Source organism: Lepidochelys olivacea (assembly GCF_965140295.1).
Source record: "Lepidochelys olivacea isolate rLepOli2 genome assembly, chromosome: 1".
NCBI classification, from domain to species: domain Eukaryota; kingdom Metazoa; phylum Chordata; order Testudines; family Cheloniidae; genus Lepidochelys; species Lepidochelys olivacea.
The window spans coordinates 250,220,955-250,244,006 of record NC_140411.1 but is presented as its reverse complement, the minus strand read 5'-3'; the positions used below and the strand labels follow the sequence as shown (position 1 = coordinate 250,244,006).

At 45.4% G+C, this 23,052-nt stretch overlaps 1 protein-coding gene across 1 annotated transcript; it reads right to left on the bottom strand.

Annotated features, from left to right (window-relative positions):
* Positions 1-3,068: 3,068 nt before the first annotated feature.
* On the bottom strand, positions 3,069-22,327 carry LOC311514888 (cystine/glutamate transporter-like; the record flags this gene model as incomplete). Its single annotated transcript, XM_084617617.1, has 12 exons — positions 3,069-3,213; positions 4,472-4,646; positions 13,462-13,611; positions 14,422-14,518; positions 15,043-15,146; positions 15,509-15,632; positions 15,833-15,877; positions 15,991-16,090; positions 17,681-17,806; positions 18,449-18,564; positions 19,334-19,460; positions 22,132-22,327. The coding sequence occupies 12 exons, from the start codon at positions 22,325-22,327 to the stop codon at positions 3,149-3,151; spliced, it is 1,425 nt and encodes a 474-aa protein (XP_084473743.1). The 3' UTR covers positions 3,069-3,148.
* Between the last annotated feature and the right edge of the window lie 725 nt (positions 22,328-23,052).

Here is a 23,052-nt window from a genome sequence, read left to right as displayed (position 1 = left end):
CGGTCTCCCCAGCTGCTCACCGCACCCAGCCCTGGACTGCTCCAGCCCCAGCTGCACCACTCTGTCTCTGCACTGCTGCTGCTGCTCTGCCTCCAGCTCCCTGGGCTGCTTCTCTAACCCCTCTGGCTCTGGTTGCTGCAGCTCTGCTCCCAGGACAGGTCTGCTCTGCAGGCTGCTTCTTTGACTCTGCTCCCAGCACTGACCTGCTTCCTGGGCTGCTTTTCTGGCCCCTCTGGCTCTGGTTGCTGCAGCTCTGCTCCCAGGGCAAGTCTGCTCTCTCTGGGCTGTGCCTCTGGCTTTGGGGCTGCAGTTCTGCTCCCAGGACAGGGTCTGCTCTCTCTGGGCTGCTTTTCTGGTCCCTCTGGATCTGGCTCAGCTCCACTCCCCAGCTCAGCTTGGGCCCCTGCTTTCTCCTTAGCTCGGCCCCACTCTGTCTGACTCAGGTAAATCCAGCTCACACGGAGGACGGGACCTCCCTGGCCTCCTGACTCCCTGATTAGCCTGCTCGCCCTGTCATTCAGGCTGACCTGGAGCATTGGCCTCTCCCCATTGTTCCTGGGGACTATCAGTCTCAGGGTCCTGATTCCCCATCGACCCTTCCCCCTTTTTAGTACTGGGAGCTAGCAACTAAAACACCCCCACTGAACGTTAGTAAGGGGGCAACAGTCCCCTTACAGTAAGAAGAAACTTGACCTAAACACACACGATGTGCCAACTTCACACATTCGTCGTTAGGTATGAAAATCAGTTCTTGTTCGTTTTTCCCTATAAATGGGAAAAGCTTTTATTTCATCCACTTAGGGATTCCTCTGTATGGGGGAGGTGGAGCTGCTCCCTAGTAGTGTAGGAGTGTTGACCTGGTTATTGGGGTACTTACTGTATGAATGTTGGTTTAGTTTAATAGCAGGCCGTTGGAAAAACAGGCAGGAAGCAGAACAATGGCTCAAAAGCCACCATCTACCAACACTTACAGGACAATACGACACCCAGACTGACACCCAGACCCCAGAGGCTAAGGGTGACTGGGAAAGTGAGGCCTGCGTAGGGTCCCTACCAAAGGATGGCAGGACTCTAAGTAAAATACACATGCAGATAGACCTTTTGTTGTTTTAAAATCCTCTCTGATGTCATGCTGTCTTCATACTGTAGTACTTTGGTTTAAGAAAGCTGCCTGGTCACAAGCTCCTGAAGGGAAGACCCACAGGTACTGACCCCAGTCCGACCTATTGGGGTAAACACAGTCAATACACAGGGTGCTGTAGCCCAGGGTACATTTTAAGAGTGGTAGAATCACGTGATTCCACTCCAGGAGAGGTAAAGGTGTGTGGCCTGAGACCAAAGGGTTGCACTCAGAGACCGGATGAGTCAGAGGTGCAGCTAACCCTGCAGCTGTGACAGTCTGTTCTAGTTCCACTTCAGTGTGAAAACAGACGGACCTCAACAAAAGAATGACTTTCAATCACGTCTGAAAACTTTATTTAAAAAGGGCTTGATAATACATTTAATAGGGTTTTGATTGATCATATCACAATTCTGTAAATGCTACTTTGGTTTTGATGTAAATATTTAGAGGCTTAACATGAAGTACTTAAAATGCTTTGCATTCTGGCCTTCCCCTCTTCAGAGGGCTAGATGGACAATTCCTGATATAGTGATTCTCATCTTTTAAAATTTGAGTCTCACTTTTAAAAGTTGTTGTAAATAACGGATTATTGTGGCACCTGGACATAATTTTGCAACATCAATATTACACTAAAAAGAAAAGGAGTACTTGTGGCACCTTAGAGACTAACAAATTTATTTGCGCATAAGTGGATACAGACTAACACGGCTGCTTTTTCTTTTTGCGGATACAGACTAACACAGCTGCTGCTCTGAAACCAATATTACACTGTAAACCAAAAATATTAACTTAACAGAAACTTTGTTCAAATGAGCATTTAGGTCCTGATTCAGCCAAGCATCTGAGCATGTGGTTACATTAAATCACATGCTTAAGTGCTTTGCTGAATCAAGACTATAATATCTATGCATTCTTACTGCATTGAAGGATATGTTTATTAAAATCCCTGCTCTCAACTTACCAATGACCTATGGTTGAGATTCCTTTAAAATGCAGTTATACCCTGAACGTGACTATATAAAAATTGCACCTTCTTATTCAGACCTGCTCCCTGTGTGAATTCAGGGTCATAGGTGCTGGCTTTAGTGACAAAAGATTCAAGGATTTACTCCTCTTAGGTGCATTGGCTGTGAAGAACTCCGAGAAAGAGAGGTGTATTCTAATTTAACTCATGCATTATCTACAGGAACTGTTAACTAAACCTTTGCAGAGCCAAGTTCTACTATATTACTTGATTATACCTGTGCAACCCCACTTCTGTGGGGCTGCACAGATGTGAGGTCAGAATTTAGCCTGGAGAATCTTTACTACTAATGATGCTTACGAAGGAGAAAAAAGGTTGACTTTCAGATTTCAGATGGGACTCGTACATTAAAAAATGAATAGGTTTTGTTCTTGTAAATCAAGCAAATTTTTTAGTCATTTTTCAAAGGAGAACTGAACTCTAAGTCCCAAAGATCAATTTGTCCAGTGGAAGGAGAGTGGGAGTTCACCTACCACCCTGCTTCTCTTAAGCTCTCTTGTTGATTCTCCCTCTCCCCAATTTTACCTTAAAAGCATTCGACCATCCTCAGCACATCATTTCAGATCTCCATAACCTTCCATCTGAAAGCTGAACTTGTTTTCCATAGCGGTCCATGTGAATGATATTTGGATTGTGAAACAGTCACTCTGCTTCACCTTGTCTTTCCTCAAGGTCTAGGAAGTCAAAAATCATGTGCATCACTGAGAGATGGACCAACCTACAAAATTTGAATCCTGCTTTTTGAACACCTCCAAAAGTCAGATGTGGAGTTTGGGTTTAGAAAAACTGAAGCGGATGCAAAATTCTGATCCAGATCCTGAGTATCAAAGCTTGGAGGTGTTTGTATCCAGGTTATTTGTTCTGGACATCTCTAGTTGCACTGCATTCACTGCAAAATTAAGAGTGCCTCCTGGTCTCTCAGCAGGCCAAAAGGATCAGAAATGGGATAGTGGCTTTCATTGGAGAAGCCACTATGTGTCTTCTCCAATAAGATGTGGTCCTCAATAAGTCTTGACTTCCTGTCTGACTACTTCCAGCAGTACCTGAAGTTTGAGTGTAAGATAATCTGCCACAAGAAAAAAAAAGGAGAGAGGAATGCTTAATTTGTTTTTTGAACTATGTAAAACTGGTGTTTGGATGGAGTATTTTGTGTGGAGAAACAATTTATTTCAGTACAACTGAAACTATGTCCAATACAGTCCATTCTTTAGCAAAAGGTATCTCTGCTACCTTTTCTTCTGTATCTTCTTAGACATTTTCAATGGTTGTTGACAGTACAGAACCCAGGGACAATTTACTAATGCACCAAGTCTAAAGAAGTCAGGGTGCAGGATAAAACACTGTTATGATCAATGCTTTATCTGAGAGACAAACATTGTATTTAAGGTGGCAGAGCTACTCCTGAAACTTTGTGCTTGATACCACATGGGGAAGCCTCTCAAAAAATATCTTACTTATATTCCAGATCCCTTGTCCATACATACTTCCTAAGACTTTTCTAAAGACCAGATAAAAACTTGGTGTTCCAGGACCAACATGTATATTTTGCCTGTTTACAAGTATATACTGGGAACAAGAGAAAACATACACAGTATTTCCCTTCTCTTCCTATCAACGCTTTCCCCAGACTTTCAGCAGAAATAGGTATGTACAGCATCATAATTAGGAGTCTACCAAATTCGCGAGTGTGAAAATCACGTCACGGACCGTGAAATCTCATCTCTCCTATGAAATCTGGTCTCTGACTACCCAGCTATGAAGGCAGAGCAGAGAACTGTGGCTGCTGCCCTGGTGCCCAGCTCTGAAGGCAGTGCCACCTGTCAGTCACAGCGGAGAAGTGAGGGTGGCAATACCGTGACCTAATACCGGCAATACCGGGCCTAATAGGCCCTTTTGGGTCCAGGCCCCTAGTTTGAGAAACACTGCAGAGAAATCACATATTTTTCATGGGCTGGTCATGGCATAAACAACAAATTTCATGGATGTGTAACACATCCAAGAAATTTGCTATTTATGCCATGGCCAACCCATGAAAATGGTGTGATTTCTCTGTGATTTAAGTAGACCCCTAATCACAATACATTTTTATTAGAGATGGGGCCAAATTGCAACCCTAGAACAAAACCCCTGAACTTTGGTGACATTCAGATCCAGAGCCAATCACTGCAGCTTGGGTCATCCTCTAATTTTAATTTCTATAGTTCCTTGTATTAAACGCAGACTTAGTACATACAGCCTCTCGTAGGTGGTGATTAATGAATCCTGAGTAGAATCTAATACTACATTATGTTTAAGGTTATCCCTTTGATCAGATTTATACTCACGGAATGTGGTACGGCAACAGTCGGGTATTGGCCTGCTGATCACCAAGAAGTAGACTGGAAAACCACTTAAAACCATGGCACAGCCAGTGCTGACATACACTGGGTCTGAGTAGAAAGACATTCCCACTGCAAAGAGGCAGACGATGGTGAAGCAGACAGGAATGAAGAGGGGAACCTGGGGAAAAGAGCACAGACCTATCTAATCGTATCTGACTATTTGTAATCTGTCTTAATTTGTCCAAACACATTATGTGTTAGCTTGTACCCAAATATTTATCAATAGCTAGACTCCTGTGTCCAGAAGACAAGAAACCTGGCCAGTCCAATCTTTCTGTACAGTCTGTCTCCAAACAAGTGGGATTCATGATCTCTGATATAGTCAAATTTGCGATCTACTACATTACAGTAACACCACCAGCGCGTACTCTCACCTCTCTTGATGAGGTATAGAAGCAGACATTAGAGACTATCTCAGGAGTCACCATATATAAAATTTAACACCTTATCCAGCCAGGAATTTAGCAGGAGGCAGAAACCTACCATGCCCCAGCTGCTTTCTGAGTTTATTACGGACTGGTCTTAGCTCTCATCTGTTGATGTTGCTGTTGGAAAATCATGAGCATGTGCTACCATGAGTAGCACGTGCCCTTTCAAATAAATGATTTTCAATGTGCTTATGTAGTCATGCAATTCATTTTGAGCAGTCTCTAGTTTGCCTCTGGGAAGGCCAAATAAGCTTGAGAGACTGCTTCATGCTAGCAGCACCATACCTCAATGTATAGTTTAGAGTAGCTACCACTGTAACTTAAAAAGCTCTCTGGGAAGCCAAATGACCTGGGCTGTTTAAAGTTCAGGATAAATTAGCAGACCCTAATAGAACTGCAAAGAGATTTTTTTGGACCGTGGATCCAATCTCACCCAGTTTCCATACAATCCAATTGAAAAAAAGTTTGATCCTAATCTCAGATTTCTCCAAACAGTTCACCTAAAATAAAAATCTCCCTTCAAGCTCTTTTAGACTCTAGTCTTTCATAATCAGAGGTGATCTGCTGTTCATGCCATGACTGCTATAAACTAACAAACAACTCACAGGCTAGTTTGGTTCTCTTTCCTAGTCTGTGTTCCTCAGGGTATGTCTACACTACGGAATAAGGTCGAATTTATAGAAGTTGGTTTTTTAGAAATCGGTTTTATATATTCGAGTGTGTGCGTCCCCACAGAAAATGCTCCAAGTGCATTAAGTGCATTAACTCGGCAGAGTGCTTCCACAGTACCGAGGCTAGAGTCGACTTCCGGAGCATTGCACTGTGGGTAGCTATCCCACAGTTCCCGCAGTCTCCGCTGCCCATTGGAATTCTGGGTTGAGATCCCAATGCCTGATGGGGCTAAAACATTGTCGCGGGTGGTTCTGGGTACATATCGTCAGGCCCCCCTTCCCTCCCTCCCTCCGTGAAAGCAAGGGCAGACAATCGTTTCGCGCCTTTTTTCCTGAGTTACCTGTGCAGACGCCATACCACGACAAGCATGGAGCCCGCTCAGGTAACCGTCACCCTATGTCTCCTGGGTGCTGGCAGACGCAGTACGGCATTGCTACACAGTAGCAGCAACCCCTTGCCTTGTGGCAGCAGATGGTACAGTACGACTGGTAGGCGTCATCGTCATGTCCGAGGTGCTCCTGGCCACGTCGACTGGGAGCGCCTCGACAGACATGGGCGCAGGGACTAAATTTGGAGTGACTTGACCAGGTCATTCTCTTTAGTCCTGCAGTCAGTCCTATTGAACCGTCTTATGGTGAGCAGGCAGGCGATACGGATTGCTAGCAGTCGTACTGTACCATCTTCTGCCGGGCAGGCAAGAGATGAGGATTGCTAGCAGTCGTATTGTACCATCTTCTGCCAGGCAGGCAAGAGATGTGGATGGCATGCAGTCCTTCTGCACCGTCTGTTGCCAGCCAAAGATGTAAAAGATAGATGGAGTGGATCAAAACAAGGAATAGACCAGATTTGTTTTATACTCATTTGCCTCCTCCCCTGTTTAGGGGACTCATTCCTCTAGGTCACACTGCAGTCACTCACAGAGAAGGTGCAGCGAGGTAAATCTAGCCATGAATCAATCAGAGGCCAGGCTAACCTCCTTGTTCCAATAAGAACAATAACTTAGGTGCACCATTTCTTATTGGAACCCTCCATGAAGTCCTGCCTGAAATACTCCTTGATGTAAAGACACCCCCTTTGTTGATTTTAGCTCCCTGAAGCCAACCCTGTAAGCCGTGTTGTCAGTCGCCCCTCCCTCCGTCAGAGCAACGGCAGACAATCATTCTGCGCCTTTTTTCTGTGCGGACACCATACCAAGGCAAGCATAGAGGCCGCTCAGCTCACTTTGGCAATTAGGAGCACATTAAACACCACACGCATTATCCAGCAGTATATGCAGCACCAGAACCTGGCAAAGCGATACCGGGCGAGGAGGCGACGTCAGTGCGGTCCCGTGAGTGATCAGGACATGGACACAGATTTCTCTGAAAGCATGGGCCCTGCCAATGCATGCATCATGGTGCTAATGGGGCAGGTTCATGCTGTGGAACGCCGATTCTGGGCTCGGGAAACAAGCACAGACTGGTGGGACCGCATAGTGTTGCAGGTCTGGGACGATTCCCAGTGGCTGCGAAACTTTCGCATGCGTAAGGGCACTTTCATGGAACTTTGTGACTTGCTTTCCCCTGCCCTGAGGCGCATGAATACCAAGATGAGAGCAGCCCTCACAGTTGAGAAGCGAGTGGCGATAGCCCTGTGGAAGCTTGCAACGCCAGACAGCTACCAGTAAGTTGGGAATCAATTTGGAGTGGGCAAATCTACTGTGGGGGCTGCTGTGATGCAAGTAGCCCACGCAATCAAAGATCTGCTGATATCAAGGGTAGTGACCCTGGGAAATGTGCAGGTCATAGTGGATGGCTTTGCTGCAATGGGATTCCCTAACTGTGGTGGGGCCATAGACGGAACCCATATCCCTATCTTGGCACCGGAGCACCACGCCGCCGAGTACATAAACCGCAAGGGGTACTTTTCGATAGTGCTGCAAGCTCTGGTGGATCACAAGGGACGTTTCACCAACATCAATGTGGGATGGCCGGGAAAGGTACATGACGCTCGCATCTTCAGGAACTCTGGTCTGTTTCAAAAGCTGCAGGAAGGGACTTTATTCCCAGGCCAGAAAATAACTGTTGGGGATGTTGAAATGCCTATATGTATCCTTGGGGACCCAGCCTACCCCTTAATGCCGTGGCTCATGAAGCCGTACACAGGCAGCCTGGACAGTAGTCAGGAGCTGTTCAACTACATGCTGAGCAAGTGCAGAATGGTGGTAGAATGTGCATTTGGATGTTTAAAGGCACGCTGGCGCAGTTTACTGACTCGCTTAGACCTCAGCGAAACCAATATTCCCACTGTTATTACTGCTTGCTGTGTGCTCCACAATATCTGTGAGAGTAAGGGGGAGACGTTTATGGCGGGGTGGGAGGTTGAGGCAAATCGCCTGGCTGCTGGTTACGCGCAGCCAGACACCAGTGCGGTTAGAAGAGCACAGGAGGGCACGGTACGCATCAGAGAAGCTTTGAAAACCAGTTTCATGACTGGCCAGGCTACGGTGTGAAAGTTCTGTTTGTTTCTCCTTGATGAAACCCCCTGCCCCTTGGTTCACTCTACTTCCCAATAAGCTAACCACCCTCCCCTCCTCCCTTCAGTCACTGCTTGCAGAGGCATTAAAGTCATTGTTGCTTCACATTCATGCATTCTTTATTCATTCATCACACAAATAGGGGGATGACTACCAAGGTAGCCCAGGAGGGGTGGTGGAGGAGGGAAGGAAAATGCCACACAGCACTTTAAAAGTTTACAATTTTAAAATTTATTGAATGCCAGCCTTCTTTTTTTTGGGCAATCCTCTGTGGTGGAGTGGCTGGTTGGCCGGAGGCCCCCCCACCGCGTTCTTGGGCGTCTGGGTGTGGAGGCTATGGAACTTGGGGAGGAGGGCAGTTGGTTACACAGGGGCTGTAGTGGCAGTCTGTGCTCCAGCTGCCTTTGCTGCAGCTCAGCCATACACTGGAGCATACTGGTTTGGTCCTCCAGCAGCCTCAGCATTGAATCCTGCCTCCTCTCATCACGCTGCCACCACCTTTGAGCTTCAGCCCTGTCTTCAGCCCGCCACCTCTCCTCCCGGTCATTTTGTGCTTTCCTGCATTCTGACATTATTTGCCTCCACGCATTCGTCTGTGCTCTGTCAGTGTGGGAGGACAGCATGAGCTTGGAGAACATTTCATCGCGAGTGCGTTTTTTTTTCTTTCTAAGCTTCACTAGCCTCTGGGAAGGAGAAGATCCTGTGATCATTGAAACACATGCAGCTGGTGGAGAAAAAAAAAGGGACAGCGGTATTTAAAAAGACACATTTTATAAAACAGTGGCTACACTCTTTCAGGGTAAACCTTGCTGTTAACATTACATACATAGCACATGTGCTTTCGTTACAAGGTCGCATTTTGCCTCCCCCCACCGCGTGGCTACCCCCTCAACCTTCCCCCCTCCCTGTGGCTAACAGCGGGGAACATTTCTGTTTAGCCACAGGCAAACAGCCCAGCAGGAATGGGCTCCTCTGAGTGTCCCCTGAAGAAAAGCACTCTATTTCAACCAGGTGACCATGAATTATATCTCACTCTCCTGAGGATAACACAGAGAGATAAAGAACGGATGTTGTTTGAATGCCAGCAAACATACACTGCAATGCTTTGTTCTACAATGATTCCCGAGTACGTGTTACTGGCCTGGAGTGGTAAAGTGTCCTACCATGAAGGACGCAATAAGGCTGCCCTCCCCAGAAACCTTTTGCAAAGGCTTTGGGAGTACATCCAGGAGAACCGCGAATGCCAGGGCAAAGTAATCCTTTCACATGCTTGCTTTTAAACCATGTATAGTATTTTAAAAGGTACACTCACCAGAGGTCCCTTCTCCACCTGCTGGGTCCAGGAGGCAGCCTTGGGTGGGTTCGGGGGGTACTGGCTCCAGGTCCAGGGTGAGAAACAGTTCCTGGCTGTCGGGAAAACCGGTTTCTCCGCTTGCTTGCTGTGAGCTATCTACAACCTCATCATCATCCTCTTAGTCCCCAAATCCTGCTTCCGTATTGCCTCCATCTCCATTGAAGGAGTCAAACAACACGGCTGGGGTAGTGGTGGCTGAACCCCCTAAAATGGCATGCAGCTCATCATAGAAGCGGCATGTTTGGGGCTCTGACCCGGAGCGGCCATTCGCCTCTCTGGTTTTCTGGTAGGCTTGCCTCAGCTCCTTCAGTTTCACGCGGCACTGCTTCGGGTCCCTGTTATGGCCTCTGTCCTTCATGCCCTGGGAGATTTTGACAAAGGTTTTGGCATTTCGAAAACTGGAACGGAGTTCTGATAGCACGGATTCCTCTCCCCAAACAGCGATCAGATCCCATACCTCCCGTTCGGTCCATGCTGGAGCTCTTTTGCAATTCTGGGACTCCATCATGGTCACCTCTGCTGATGAGCTCTGCATGGTCACCTGCAGCTTGCCACGCTGGCCAAACAGGAAATGAGATTCAAAAGTTCGCGGTTCTTTTCCTGTCTACCTGGCCAGTGCATCTGAGTTCAGAGTGCTGTCCAGAGCAGTCACTGTGGAGCACTCTGGGATAGCTCCCGGAGACCAATACCGTCGAATTGTGTCCACAGTACCCCAAATTCGAGCCGGCAAGGCCGATTTAAGCGCTAATCCACTTGTCAGGGGTGGAGTAAGGAAATCGATTTTAAGAGCCCTTTAAGTCGAAATAAAGGGCTTCATCGTGTGGACGGGTGCAGGTTTACATTGATTTAATGCTGCTAAATTCGACCTAAAGTCCTAGTGTAGACCAGGGCTCAGGGTCAGCACACTTTAGCACACATACCGGTTAGTTAACTAAGTAATGAAAAAAAGCCAAGCAAGTAATCACCTAGGAAGAAATTAAACAACTAGTTGGGAGTTAGTAAAAAAACCTCAACCTCCTGCATCTTCTCTATGTTCTGAATCCCTTGTGGTAACGGAGATCATGGTAGCCAAACCAACTGGGGATTCAAATTGCAGTTTGAGGATCTCATTCCCATGCAATTACCCATAGTGCTGCTCCTCTGTTTGGGGGGGTGTAAGGGATGAAGCTTCTCGCTTGTGTTAGTTTTCTATTATTTTTAAGCATAAAATCTTACAGAAAAAAATGAGCAATCATAATAATTATACAAATAAATGGGACAATATCAACAGTAAGGATTTTCCTCTATGGCCACTAGAGAGCAGCATCTGTACATATCACACTTAAACTGGTCTTTCCTCTTTCAGAAAGGCAGTTCCTCAGGCAGAAGAATAAAGCCCGTCTAAATAGTCAACTATTCAATTTGTCTCTTTTTAAACTCTCAGAAGTGTTTTTAAAGCCCAAATTTAGACCGAACAGAAGGAGGTAAAAACTTTGGGAGGGGGGAAATCAGTATGTTGCTGATTTCTTTGTTAAACACACACACTTTATCCAGGTTTCAGAGTAACAGCCGTGTTAGTCTGTATTCGCAAAAAGAAAAGGAGTACTTGTGGCACCTTAGAGACTAACCAATTTATTTGAGCATGAGCTTTCGTGAGCTACAGCTCACTTCATCGGTGAAGTGAGCTGTAGCTCACGAAAGCTCATGCGCAAATAAATTGGTTAGTCTCTAAGGTGCCACAAGTACTCCTTTTCTTTTTACACTTTATCCAATGATTCTAGTTCAAGAAAATATATTTTAAAAGGGTGGTTCTGGGTGAATTTGTCGGTGCAGCCAGCATACTGTCTGGGAAAGTTGAGGGTGTCTTTTAATACGCTCCTTTAGCAAGGACTTGGAGTGGCGTGGCAGGCAGGGATGGAAAGAAAATTCACCGAGAAAAAACGGGTCAGTACAGTTTGGGGGATAGACAAAGGTCCAAGCTGGTGCTTGTTTTTTCTTGAACTGCTTCACAAAATGCTCCTCTGACACATACAGACGGTGGCACTCTTGCACCAGTAACTGGCTGGAAGCACCTCACAGGCAGAGAACGGATATGAACAAATTCTTCGCATCTAAATCAGGGGTGGGCAAACTTTTTGGCCCAAGGGCCATATCTGGGCATGGAAATTGTATGGTGGGCCATGAATACTCACAAAATTGGGGTTGGGGTGCAGGAGGGGGTGAGGGCTCCGGTTGGGGGTGCAGGCTCTGGGGTGGGGCCAGAAATGAGGAGTTCAGGGTGCAGGAGGGGGCTCCGGGCTGGCGGGTGGGGTGCGGGGTGGACTCTGGCTGGGGATGGAGGAGTTTGGGGAGTAGGAGGCTGCTCCAGGCTAGGACCAACGGGTTCAGAGGTGGGAGGGGGATCAGGATTGGGGTAGGGGTTTGGGGTGTGGGGGAGTGAGGGCTCCAGCTTGGGGTACAGGCTCTGGGGTGGGGCTGGAGATGAGGGGTGTGGGGTGCAGGAGAGTGCTCCATGCTGGGATTGAGGGGTTTGGAGGGCAGGAGGGGGTTCAGGGCTAGGGCAGGGGGTTGGGGCTCGGGGGAGGCTCAGGGCGGCGCTTACCTCAAGCGGCTCCTGGAGGCAGCGGCATGTCCCGCCTCCGGCTCCTATGCAGAGGCATTGCCAGGCAGCTCTGCATGCTGCCCTGTCCTCAGGCACCGCCCCTGCAGCTCCCATTGACCACAGTTTGCGACCAATGGGAGCTTCAGGGCTGGTGCTTGGGGCAGCGTGCAGAGCAGAGTCCCTGGCTGCCCCTACGCATAGGAGCTAGAGAACAGCCATGTTGCTGCTTCCAGGAGCCACGTGGAGCAGGCCCCGACCCTGCTTCCTAGCTGAAGCACCGGAGCACGGCAAGCCCCAGACCCCGCTCCCCAGCAGCAATTCGGGGGCTGGATTAACAACAGCTGGCGGGCCAGATTCGGCCCACGGGCCATAGTTTGCCCACCCCTGATCTAAATAAAACCCCATCCGTGCACTTAGAGCTCAGCAGACACCCTACCTGGGGAGTAGACCTGATAAGAATGGCATGGGGCAGAGAAGAGGAGCATTGTGGGAGTCAGGAAAACTGCATAATCCAGAATCCACTTTGATTCCCCATTGCAAACATTATGCAGCAGGGAAAATGGTAGGCAGGTTGAAACCCACCTTCCCTTTCTGCTCCTAAGGTGGTCCCTAATACAACTGGAAATAGGAAACACTCCCACATACAGGACTATGGGCTCAGGATGCAGCTCTCCAGCCCAAACTTTGTTGCTCTCAGCTTCCAGAGTATGTGTCTCCTGACCCCACAGAGACGGACGATGCACATGAGTTGAATGGACTAGATCAAAATTACACCTTCTATAAGCTGCTGTTGGTTGATTGCTGTGCATTTCTTACTCCTCTAAAGCCTGTTTTGGTGGTGGCTGTACTTGAGCAAACTTACAGCACAATGTTTGGGGGTAGAAGGGAAGAGCAGTTGGAAGACCTCTCTGGGAAGAGGAAACTAGGGGCTAGGATAAAGGGGTCTTGGAGGAAGAAACTCTAGGAACAAACTAAGCTCAGGAGGAAGCTTTGGCTGAGGCTTGTGCTTTGTTGTGGCAAACCCCATGCGGGGTGTTTGGACACTATCCTGTGTGTGTGTGTGTGTATCAGAGAGTGGGGTGGGGGCTGTCTCTTCTCACCAGATTTCCTGACTCCCAATCTGACCCCCTACCCGCTGGGCTATGCTACCTTCTTAATTAAACCTGACTGTTCACACCTGGGTAGAACATGGCTTTCTGAAGGCTGACTGACCTTTCCAGTGGCAGACAAAAGGTCCCCCATGCCGGGTAAGTTCCCTTTAGACTTAGGAGAGGTGAGGTAATGTGCTGCATGTTCTAGTGCTCAGTGAACGACGCGGAGAGAAGCCAGTTATAACAACGATGGGCCTGTGCACTCCTGGCTTTGAAACCGGCCATGCGTTACCTTGAATGGCCTGGGCAGCTCCGGGTGACGGTAACGATGGATGATGAGCCCAAGTGTGGCTAGTCCTATGAAAAGCCATCGGGAAAAGCTGAAGAAATTCAGTAGGTGGTAGATGTCTCCAATGCACACCATGGCGGTAACCAGTGGGAACTGGGGGTTGTAAAGATGAAACACATTCATTAAATCCTCATCCCAGCCTTTAGCAATTTAAACATGGATGGGTCAGAAACTCACATGTACAGTCAGCTGCAGTATGATAAAGCTCGCATGGTCTGGTTAGGACCAATTTTGATGCTGAGCTGAGAGCACTATATTCTCTTCATATGAGGTTTCAGGGTGGGAATGCATGGTCGGTAAAAGGCTGCATTTCGAAATAAACAAGTTTTCACCACTTCAATCAAAGATGACACTGCTAGTGTTAGAAGGTACCTAACAATGCCCAGGCAAAATTGGTGAAACATTTTGCACAAAAATTCAGTCCATGTGATTTTGCTCCATCCCCGAAATGTCAGTGTTTGTAACATTTGAACCACTGAATTATTGACAAAGAAAGCAGACAAAACCTGGAAGAGACATTTTTGTGGGATAATTTTGAGGAGTGGTTGTGGAAGGTGTTGATAGCAGCAACCCTCTTAGTTTAAGCCACATGGTCAACTGGATTTTAAACTCAGGACAAGGAGCCAGGAGATCATGAGTTCAAATCCCACCTCTGTCACTAAGCGACTTTGATAATGCTTTCCAATATGCAGTCAAGGTAAACTCGTTTGCAGGGTGAATGAATATCCACAGAAACCTTTTTGCAGTATTGTACCCCTTTCACTCTTCAGAGACCTGAGAGTAACTTGATTCCCTTTAAATCTCACACACCTGTCCAGACTCTGCATAGTGACATGTAAAATAAGAAGCCAATCAGAACTGCAGGACAGTAGAAATTCCAATTGAAAAATTGGATCTCCTCACCATTAACATGATGGCTGGAAGGGGAGTGCGCCTTCGGATGTGGATCATGGAGAAGAGAGGAGGCCATTGACCCTCCCTTGAAGCCACAAATAGAGTCCTGAGAGAAGACATGGAGCAGTACAAGAACCTGAGTTCCAGTCTCCTGCATCTGCACTAGAGAACAATCACTGGTAGTTGAACTGGTGGCATAAAGCCAGCATAAGTACCAACAATACAGGCTGTTCACACTAACCATGCTAATTAGGGTGCAGTTTTGCCCCAAGTCCACACTTGTACTGGACTACATCCTTGTAGCTGCACCATCCTCTGCTAACCTATCCCACAGTGCCTGACACAGCTTCCTGAAACAGTAGTTTGTGGGAGATTTTGAAAAACAAAGTCAAACTCCCTTTATTTTCTGGGAAATTCCCATAAGTCCCCAAGAACTGGCCCCGTTTCCAAGTTCATTTCTCATGTTGGAGGTCAAGATGTTCTGGCACTGCCTTGGAGAACCAGGAGGATTGCTTGTGTGTCAACTAGCTGATGAGTGATATCTACTTGTGTGTTGTCAACAGATTTGGTGGCAGTGCCCTCCTCCTGTTTATACTGCAAATCAGTTAGCAAGATTTAAAAGAATCTGACCTTGAAAATCCAAAGATCCCCCCATTCATGGTTCCAAAGCAGGACAGGGCAACCAGGATGGGAATCACGGAGATAAGTCTTTGGAAAGCTTTTTGTGCAAAACTCTGGAGGAAAGACATGCTTTGGTTCAGAAACACCCTGGTAATCCCTGAATGGTATCAGAATTAATGGAAAGAGCTGGATGGCCTTCCACTGAAAGGTTTAAAACAGAACTCCATTTACTCCCAAGTCTGTATTACCTATTCTTCTTCCCCACTGCCATCCTGATCTCTATTTCTTATTCCATCTCCTCAGGCAAGTCTAAGAGGTATTATTGCTTGCGGATACTCTTGAAAGTGACAAAGCTGAAGGCCTTTCCGCTATAAAATCCATTATTACTGTCCACATCCTAGAAGCTTCCCCATCCCCACCCACTTAATGTAAATTTATCCCTCTGAAGAAACCTAATAATGGGGTTACAACTCACCACAGCCACAGCCTGGGAAGCCAGCACATCCTCTGCTGTCAAGACTGTATAATAGGAAACGTTGGTGAGCATGTACCCCACAATTACAGTGACCACAGACATTATCACAGCCAGTGGGTTATTTCTACAAAAGTGAGAGAGAGACAGAGTGCTAATGAAAAAAGCTGGTTTGTTTTTGTGGGTTTTTTACTCACAGATCAGTACTACCACGCCAGGCAGTTAGAACAACTAGCACTCATTTTTCTTCCATTTAAAAGGCAGCTTATTTTGAAATAATGCTGTGTCCCCTGTGGCTGACCTTAAAGGCCCCTCTCCTATTCTTACTGTTCAGGTCGAACCAGTTCTTCTTGCACAAAGCTAGTTTGAAACCTGCAGAGTGAAAGAAGACAAGTTATGGCAGAGTTTAAATGATGGCTCAGGAGAAGCACAGTAGACTTAGGAGTAGACACTGCCATTTGTTAAAGGACCCGGGCTGCACATACCAGCCTGAATATGCAAACATCCCAGCATAAAAAGCCAAGGACATCTTGTCCAAAGTCAGCAGTTGACTACTGAAAGCATCCTGGAAATTTTCAGTGTGGCCTAAAAAAAAAAGGAGAGAAACACAGGGCTAGAGAGCGTTGGAGACAGAGACATCCCCTCTACTTGTTACCAAAAAATAAAATTTGCAGAAGAGGTTTGATTTCTCTCTGTCTCTCATACAACCCCAACAGTTTGCGGTTGCAGGATCTTCAATTACTTATAATGAATTTATAGAGCAGAGGAGGCCAAACATGGCCTGAGAGAGTCTCTACCTGTAGAAAACCTCTTTCTAGACCTGAAATGAACTCCCTGACCCCGAAACTCTGGATGTGTGCTCTGCTTCAAGGTTGCACAGCCAGCTAATGCTGCTCAAGCTGTGCTACCCTGACTCCTCAGCATAAGCACCAACCACAGCCTCATGCTATGTACAACATGGGAACCACAAAACAAAGAGCTCTAGGAAGTAACACAAAAAGCGTGGAGTTAGAGGTCCTTTGGAGCAACTTCATGAAAGCACACTTCCTGCCTACACTGCCCTGCTCTCTCTCCACTGACTGCTGGAGAGGGAAGAAAAATTGAAGAGATTGAGGGTTGAGATGGACAAAAACAAAGGTGGTTTGGATGGAGATCCCATTTTATTTGGTGATTATAGGAGAAAATAAAGCTCGTGGAATCAAAAGAAAGCTGAGGTTGAAGAAAACTAAGCAGCAAGTTAAAATGGTATTAAAGAGCCTAGGAAAAAAGGGACAGTGTTCTTGAAAACACTTAAGAAATGGTAACTACAATAGAAGGACAAAAAGGAAGGGAAGAGAGAAGATAGGACAAAATTCTTTGCCGGGATCAATAGAATGATAAGGGGGTACAATGGAGAAAGTAGCCTATGTTTGGGGGAGGTTATGTATCTTCTAACATGTTTGCTGATAAATAAATACATAATAAAATTATTTATTGTTTGTGAGATCCTAATGAATGATTTACAATCCCTGTATAGTTACATTAAGTACAACCTGTAATTCTGAGGTCTCTGACCACACTATCACTGGCAGGACTCCTTCTACCATGGGGGTGGTGCCAGGCATCCAGAGTGTCATTTGAAGGTATTCTGAACAATAAATTGCTGAGGATCTTCTGGTACAGGGGCAATCCTTCAGGTCAGAAGCATGGCCAGCCTGATGGGCTTTTTGCATGTCCCATGAAGCCAGTTCCAGATGACAACCAGAAATATGAATGTTCACCCCGATCCCTTTATTCTCTCAGGGGAAGATACAAAATGAGGACACAAGATTAATTATCCCAACTATGAACACTATGGAGGACTGGTCTACACAGGAAAGGTATACCAATATAAGCTAAGGTGTGAATTTAAACCAATATAGTTTTATATATAACCTGTGTAACTCCCAGTGTGCCCACTATGGTTCTGATATGAGTGCCCTTTTTCAGTTTCACTTATGTGCTTTGAAAGGGGTTTAAGCTAAACGGAAAAAAAAAAGACACACTTATTTCAGAATATAAACATCTACACTGGGAGCTATACCAGTGTAACTATATCTATTAAATTATGCCGGTAGAATTATACCAGTAAAACCTTCCCATGTGGACAAGCCCTTAATGAATGCCCTCCCGCAGATCACAGCTGAGCAGACCCACCTTGGGCCAGAAGCATCATCCCTGGCACAATGATGAGCGCAAAAGCCAGGAGCTTGATGACGGTTAGGACATTCTGAAGCCTGGCACTGCAGCTGACACTCCAAGAGTTCAGGATGAGGACAACGTCTGGAGGAGAAGGCAAAGACCAACATATATGGCTGGGGTTCAGAATAAAGCAGAAGAATTTTACTCTCATGCTTTTCCCATTGTCTCAGCCTATTGCCCTGAGTACACTGAATAGAGACCGCAACATTCCCTGCCCTTGGTGCTGGGAAGAATTCTTAGTGACCTGAATGTTCAAAGTGACAGATATTTTAAGATCATATGCGCATGACCCAGAATATGACATTTCCTTCCTTCCAAAATGTCATCAGCCTGATGCAGCATCTAGCCAATATTTGCCCTTAAGTAAAAACAGACCTTCAAACTTGCTGGCTAGAACTCTGGTTTCATTTCCCAGCCAATCTGATAGCAGTGTATGGCCAGTGATGATTTCTACTCTCCACCCAGCTTCGCAATCCACAGATGCATTTACATCAGCTTTGTGACTTCATTTTCCCCCTTTTTTCTGGAGATGGGCCCAAACCAGAACCCCAGATCCTGAACTTTGGGTGACTCGGCATTTACTATGGAATCTAAGTTTCACAGTTTTATCTGTAATGGGACAAGCCCAAACCCTGGATGTAAACACCTCTGAATTTGTGGAGAAGGGGTTCAAAATCTGAATTAAAATTTTGTGGCTTAGGCCTATATCTGCTTTATACTTACAGTACCCCAAGAGAGCTGCGAGTTTCACAGCAGGAAGTGGGGCTGCACAGGGGGCAAAAAATGGTTCCAATATGTAGTTTCCAAATGCCAGAGAAAGCACTGCACTGTTGGCTGGCCTATCAGGAGGGATGGATTCATGGAGTTAGAAACTGACTTTCTGGTGTTAAGCTATTTTATATGCAAAAGACTACATTAAAAGAATGTTAACATTTGAAAATTTAAATTGGACAATAAAATCAGGAAATTTAGATTTCAGTCAAGCTGGAAGGGCATATTGATTGGGGTGGAATCAGTTCTGGGTCTGGTTCTGTTCAATATCTTCATCAATGATTTAGATAATGGCATAGAGAGTACACTTATAAAATTGGGGGATGATACCAAGCTGGGAGGGGTTGCAAGTGCTTTGGAGGACAGGATTAAAATTCAAAATGATCTGGAGAAACTGGAGAAATAGGTCTGAAGTAAACAGGATGAAATTCAATAAGGACAAATGCAAAGTACTCCACTTAGGAAAGAACAATCAGTTGTACACGTATAAAATGGGAAATGACTGCCTAGGAAGGAGTAGTGTAGAAAGGGATCTGGGGGTCATTGTGTATCACAGGCTAAATGTGAGTGAACTGTAGGCGCTGACTTCCACTCTACCAGGAGGTGCTAGACCCCTTCCTTCCCCGCCCGCCCCAACTCCTTCCCCCAAAGCCTAATGTGCACATATGGCTATTTACTCCTTCTGCCTTCTTTTTATTTTATAAGACTTTCGAGGTAGTGGGTATGGTTTCTCACTTTATGCACTTTTTAAAAATAATATGAGCTGGTTATCCATTTCCATGACTTTCCCAGGTCTCACTAACACCTCATTTTAGGTAGCAGAAAAAAAAATGTTACCCGATAGCAAAGTATTCAGCCCACAGATACAAAAAACTTGGCAAAGGCCCCAGTGTCTCCAGAATATAGATATAATGTCCTCCAGACTTTGTGATTCTTGTTCCAAGTTCTGCATAGCACAAGGCACCTGGAACAGATGAAGTAAATATGCATTTAGTAAATTGTCCCATGGAATTACCACTGCACGTAGAATTTATTGAGAATTAAAGGAATCTGTTTAAAATGAGCTAAGAACACAGAATATAAGAACTGCCATACTGGGTCAGACCATGGTCCATCTTACCCAGTATTCTGTCTCTGACAATTGCCCATACCAGAACTTCAAGGGAAGAGTACAAAACAGGCAATTTTGGAGTGACCCATGTCTGTCTTCCAGTCCCAGCTTCTGGTAGTCAGAGATTTAGGGTTGCCCCAAGCATGGGGTTGCATCCCTTACCTTTTGGCTAATAAGCATTGATGGACCTTTCCTCCATTAACTTATCTAGTTTTTTTGAACCCAGTTTTACTTTTGTCCTTCACAACATCCCATGGCAATGCATTCCACAGGTTAGTTGTGCAGTGTGTGAAAAACAACTCCCTCTTGTTTGCATTAAACCCACTGCCCATTAACTTAACCGGGGGACCCTTAGCTTTAGTATTGTATGAAAGGATAAATAACAGTTCGGTATTCACTTTCTCCATCAGTCATGATTTTATAAACCTCTGTCATATGTCCCCTTCATTGTCTCTTTTCTAAGTTGAACAGCTCTAATCTTTTTAGCCTCTCCTCAAACAGAAGCTGTCCCATATCCTTGATCATCTTTGTTGCCCATCGCCAGGGCTGGCTCTAGGCACCAGCAAACCAAGCATGTGCTTGGGGAGGCACATTTCAAGGGGTGGCTTTTTTTTTTTTTTTTGCTTGGGCAGTTGCACTCTCAGAGCTTGGGGCGGCAAAAAACCTTGAGCCGGCCCTGCCCATCGCTGAACCTTTTCAGATCTACTATTTCATTTTTTGAGATAGGGTGACCTGATCTGGGGATGGTATTCAAGGTGTAGGTGTGCTATGGATTTATATCGTGGCGTTACGATATTTTCTGTCTTATTTTCTATCCTTTTCCTAATAGTTCCTAATATACTGTTAACCTTTTTACTGCTGGTGCACATTGGGTAGAGTTTTCTCAGAGAACTATTCATAACAGAGGAAATGAAGGCTTTTAGTGCAAATCCCTTTATTTGCAATAATGCTGTTTCCAGGGGAGATCTATTTTCATCTGGTAAAACATTCTTGTCACTTTAATGGCATAACTTGTCCACTGACTTTATGTGGAGAAGTGCATGGAAAGAAGTTTGTCTTTGCCTTAGAAATTTACTTTAAAACACTTCATTTCTCCCATTTTCCTAGCTCTAAGCCTCAAACACGCACACTTCCTCCCTCAAATATAGGTGAGCCAAGGACATGGAACATGTCTCTGATCAGAGCCATGAAGAAAAACTTGATACAGAAGGATGTAGAGAATTTCTAACCAAGTGGTTCAAATACTCTCTATTTCTCCTTCTGTATCTATGGAAAGATAGATTTTAAAACTGGCCACTTCTGTCCCAGCTGTAAACCCCTCAGAACCTACCTACATGCAATGAAAGGAATATAAGCCCTGATTCACCAAAGCACTCAAACACATGCTTAATTTGAAGCACGTGTGATCCCATTGATTTCAATTGATCTGTTCATTCACATGCTTCAAGGTAAGCATATGCGTAAGTATTTTGCTGAATTGGGGCGATAACCAAGTATCAATCTTGCATTTCAAGGGAAAACATAAAAAGAGGGTAAGCGTTATTTAATGCACTATAGCAAAGAATAACAATATGACACTAATAAAAGGAAGTCTTCAAGCTGGACATTAGAGGAAGAATGAAGTCCATTAGAAAATTTAATAACTTGACAAGGGAAGCCATTTGCGTGCCACCAAGACAGATTTTCAAGAATACACAAGATACACTAGGAGTTTAGTGGAGAGGACAATCCTTCACAAGTACAGATGGTTTGGCTAGCTGACCAATAAACACTTTATCATTTATGATCCTACTCAGTTAAAAAGAAACCTATATTTGTGATGTTATGGTTTGAGATTTTATGTATGCAAAAGAATGAAATTTTGAAGTTGATGTTTCCACAGCAGTCTCAACTAAGCCACATTATACATATATAGTAAGGTATAAGTGTAACAACATCTCCCGTAATACAAAATATTACATACGATAAACACTAGAAGGAAGAGAGACAATTGTTGTGGAATCTATGATTAAAAAAGCCACGGGAACCAGGAAATTCAAACTCTCAACCACAGCACTATAACAAAGCGGTTTTTTGCACTTACAAACCAAACAAAGCAGGAAAGTCACATACTGAAATAAATACACTTCTCCTAGGTCCCCAGAACTCTGTGGTTCTCCATCTAGTGCCCCTAGCTAGAGGCCTAAACCCCCCTTCGTCCCCCCATGCATCTAGACATTCCATAGACAAGAGAACTGCTCCCATGTCTGTACCCACATGTGGCACCACATTCACAGATCTTAAGTCTTGGGTTTTCCCCAAGTCCCCCAGACAAATCAGTTAAACAACAGATCCTTGGAACCCTGTGGACACAGGACCTTATTACTGCTTCAATTCTATGGCATTCGGAGATAGGAGTTTTGGTCCATTGTGTTCCCAGCTTATTTTTCTTGGAGAAGTAAAGTTAGGCTTTTGTCGTAAATATATATCATTCGCTAGTTTCCCCATCTACCAACAATTTAACAAGAAGGGTAAAGCAACTCACCACTCAGAGAGAGAATCCCGCAGGCAAACCAAACGATTAAGGAGACACCCACGTTGCCGGAGTTTTTCAACACCCCTTTTGGAGAGATAAAGATGCCGCTGCCCACCATAGTGCCAATGAGGAGTGAAAAAGCCCTCAGCAAAGTGATCTTTTTCCTCAGAAAAACAACCTCCTCTTCTTTCTTGGCTTTTCCCATGGCCTCTACAATTTCAGGGTATGGGTGGGCATTCAGAAGTTAAGGATTCCTTATGGGTCCTTCCCAATCCCACAGTCAACAGAGCTCACCTGTGATAGAGGAAAAGAAAGTCAGGGATTTGTGGAGCTTCTTTTGGAAATGACTGTTAAAGCCATTTTACCAACAACCCATCAAAATCTGCTGGATCTACTCTCCTCACCCATTGGCTATCACTGGGCAAAGAAACCACAGGCGCGTAAAACATGCTACACAACCATGCAATCTCTTATGTCAGAACACCTCTGGGTATTGGGTTTGCTAGTTAACTTTTGCTCCTCCTGCTGCCACAGAACATAACACACTGTAGGCTGTACATAAACAGTCCTTTAGGCCAAGATTTTCAAAAGCGATGAGTGATTTGGGGTGCCACTATAGTTCGGTGTCCGACTTGAGTTGCCCTCAAAGGACCCAATTTTCATAAACTGCTGATCACCCACACTCTGAAAATCAGGCCCCTTTCAGATGCTGCCCCTTTCAGTGTTGGGCACCTATAAATTTAGGCTGAGCAAAATCACGAATCACTTTAGAAATTTTTGGCCCTAAAAATGTTTTTTCTTTGGCAACAGTGGAGCAAAGGGTTTAATTTAATAGACATTTTGCACAAACATATCCAGAGTATCTGTTCTTGAGCCAAAATTGGCTGCCGAGCCTTTAAAACAGTGATGGGCCACCTGCGGCCCGTCAGG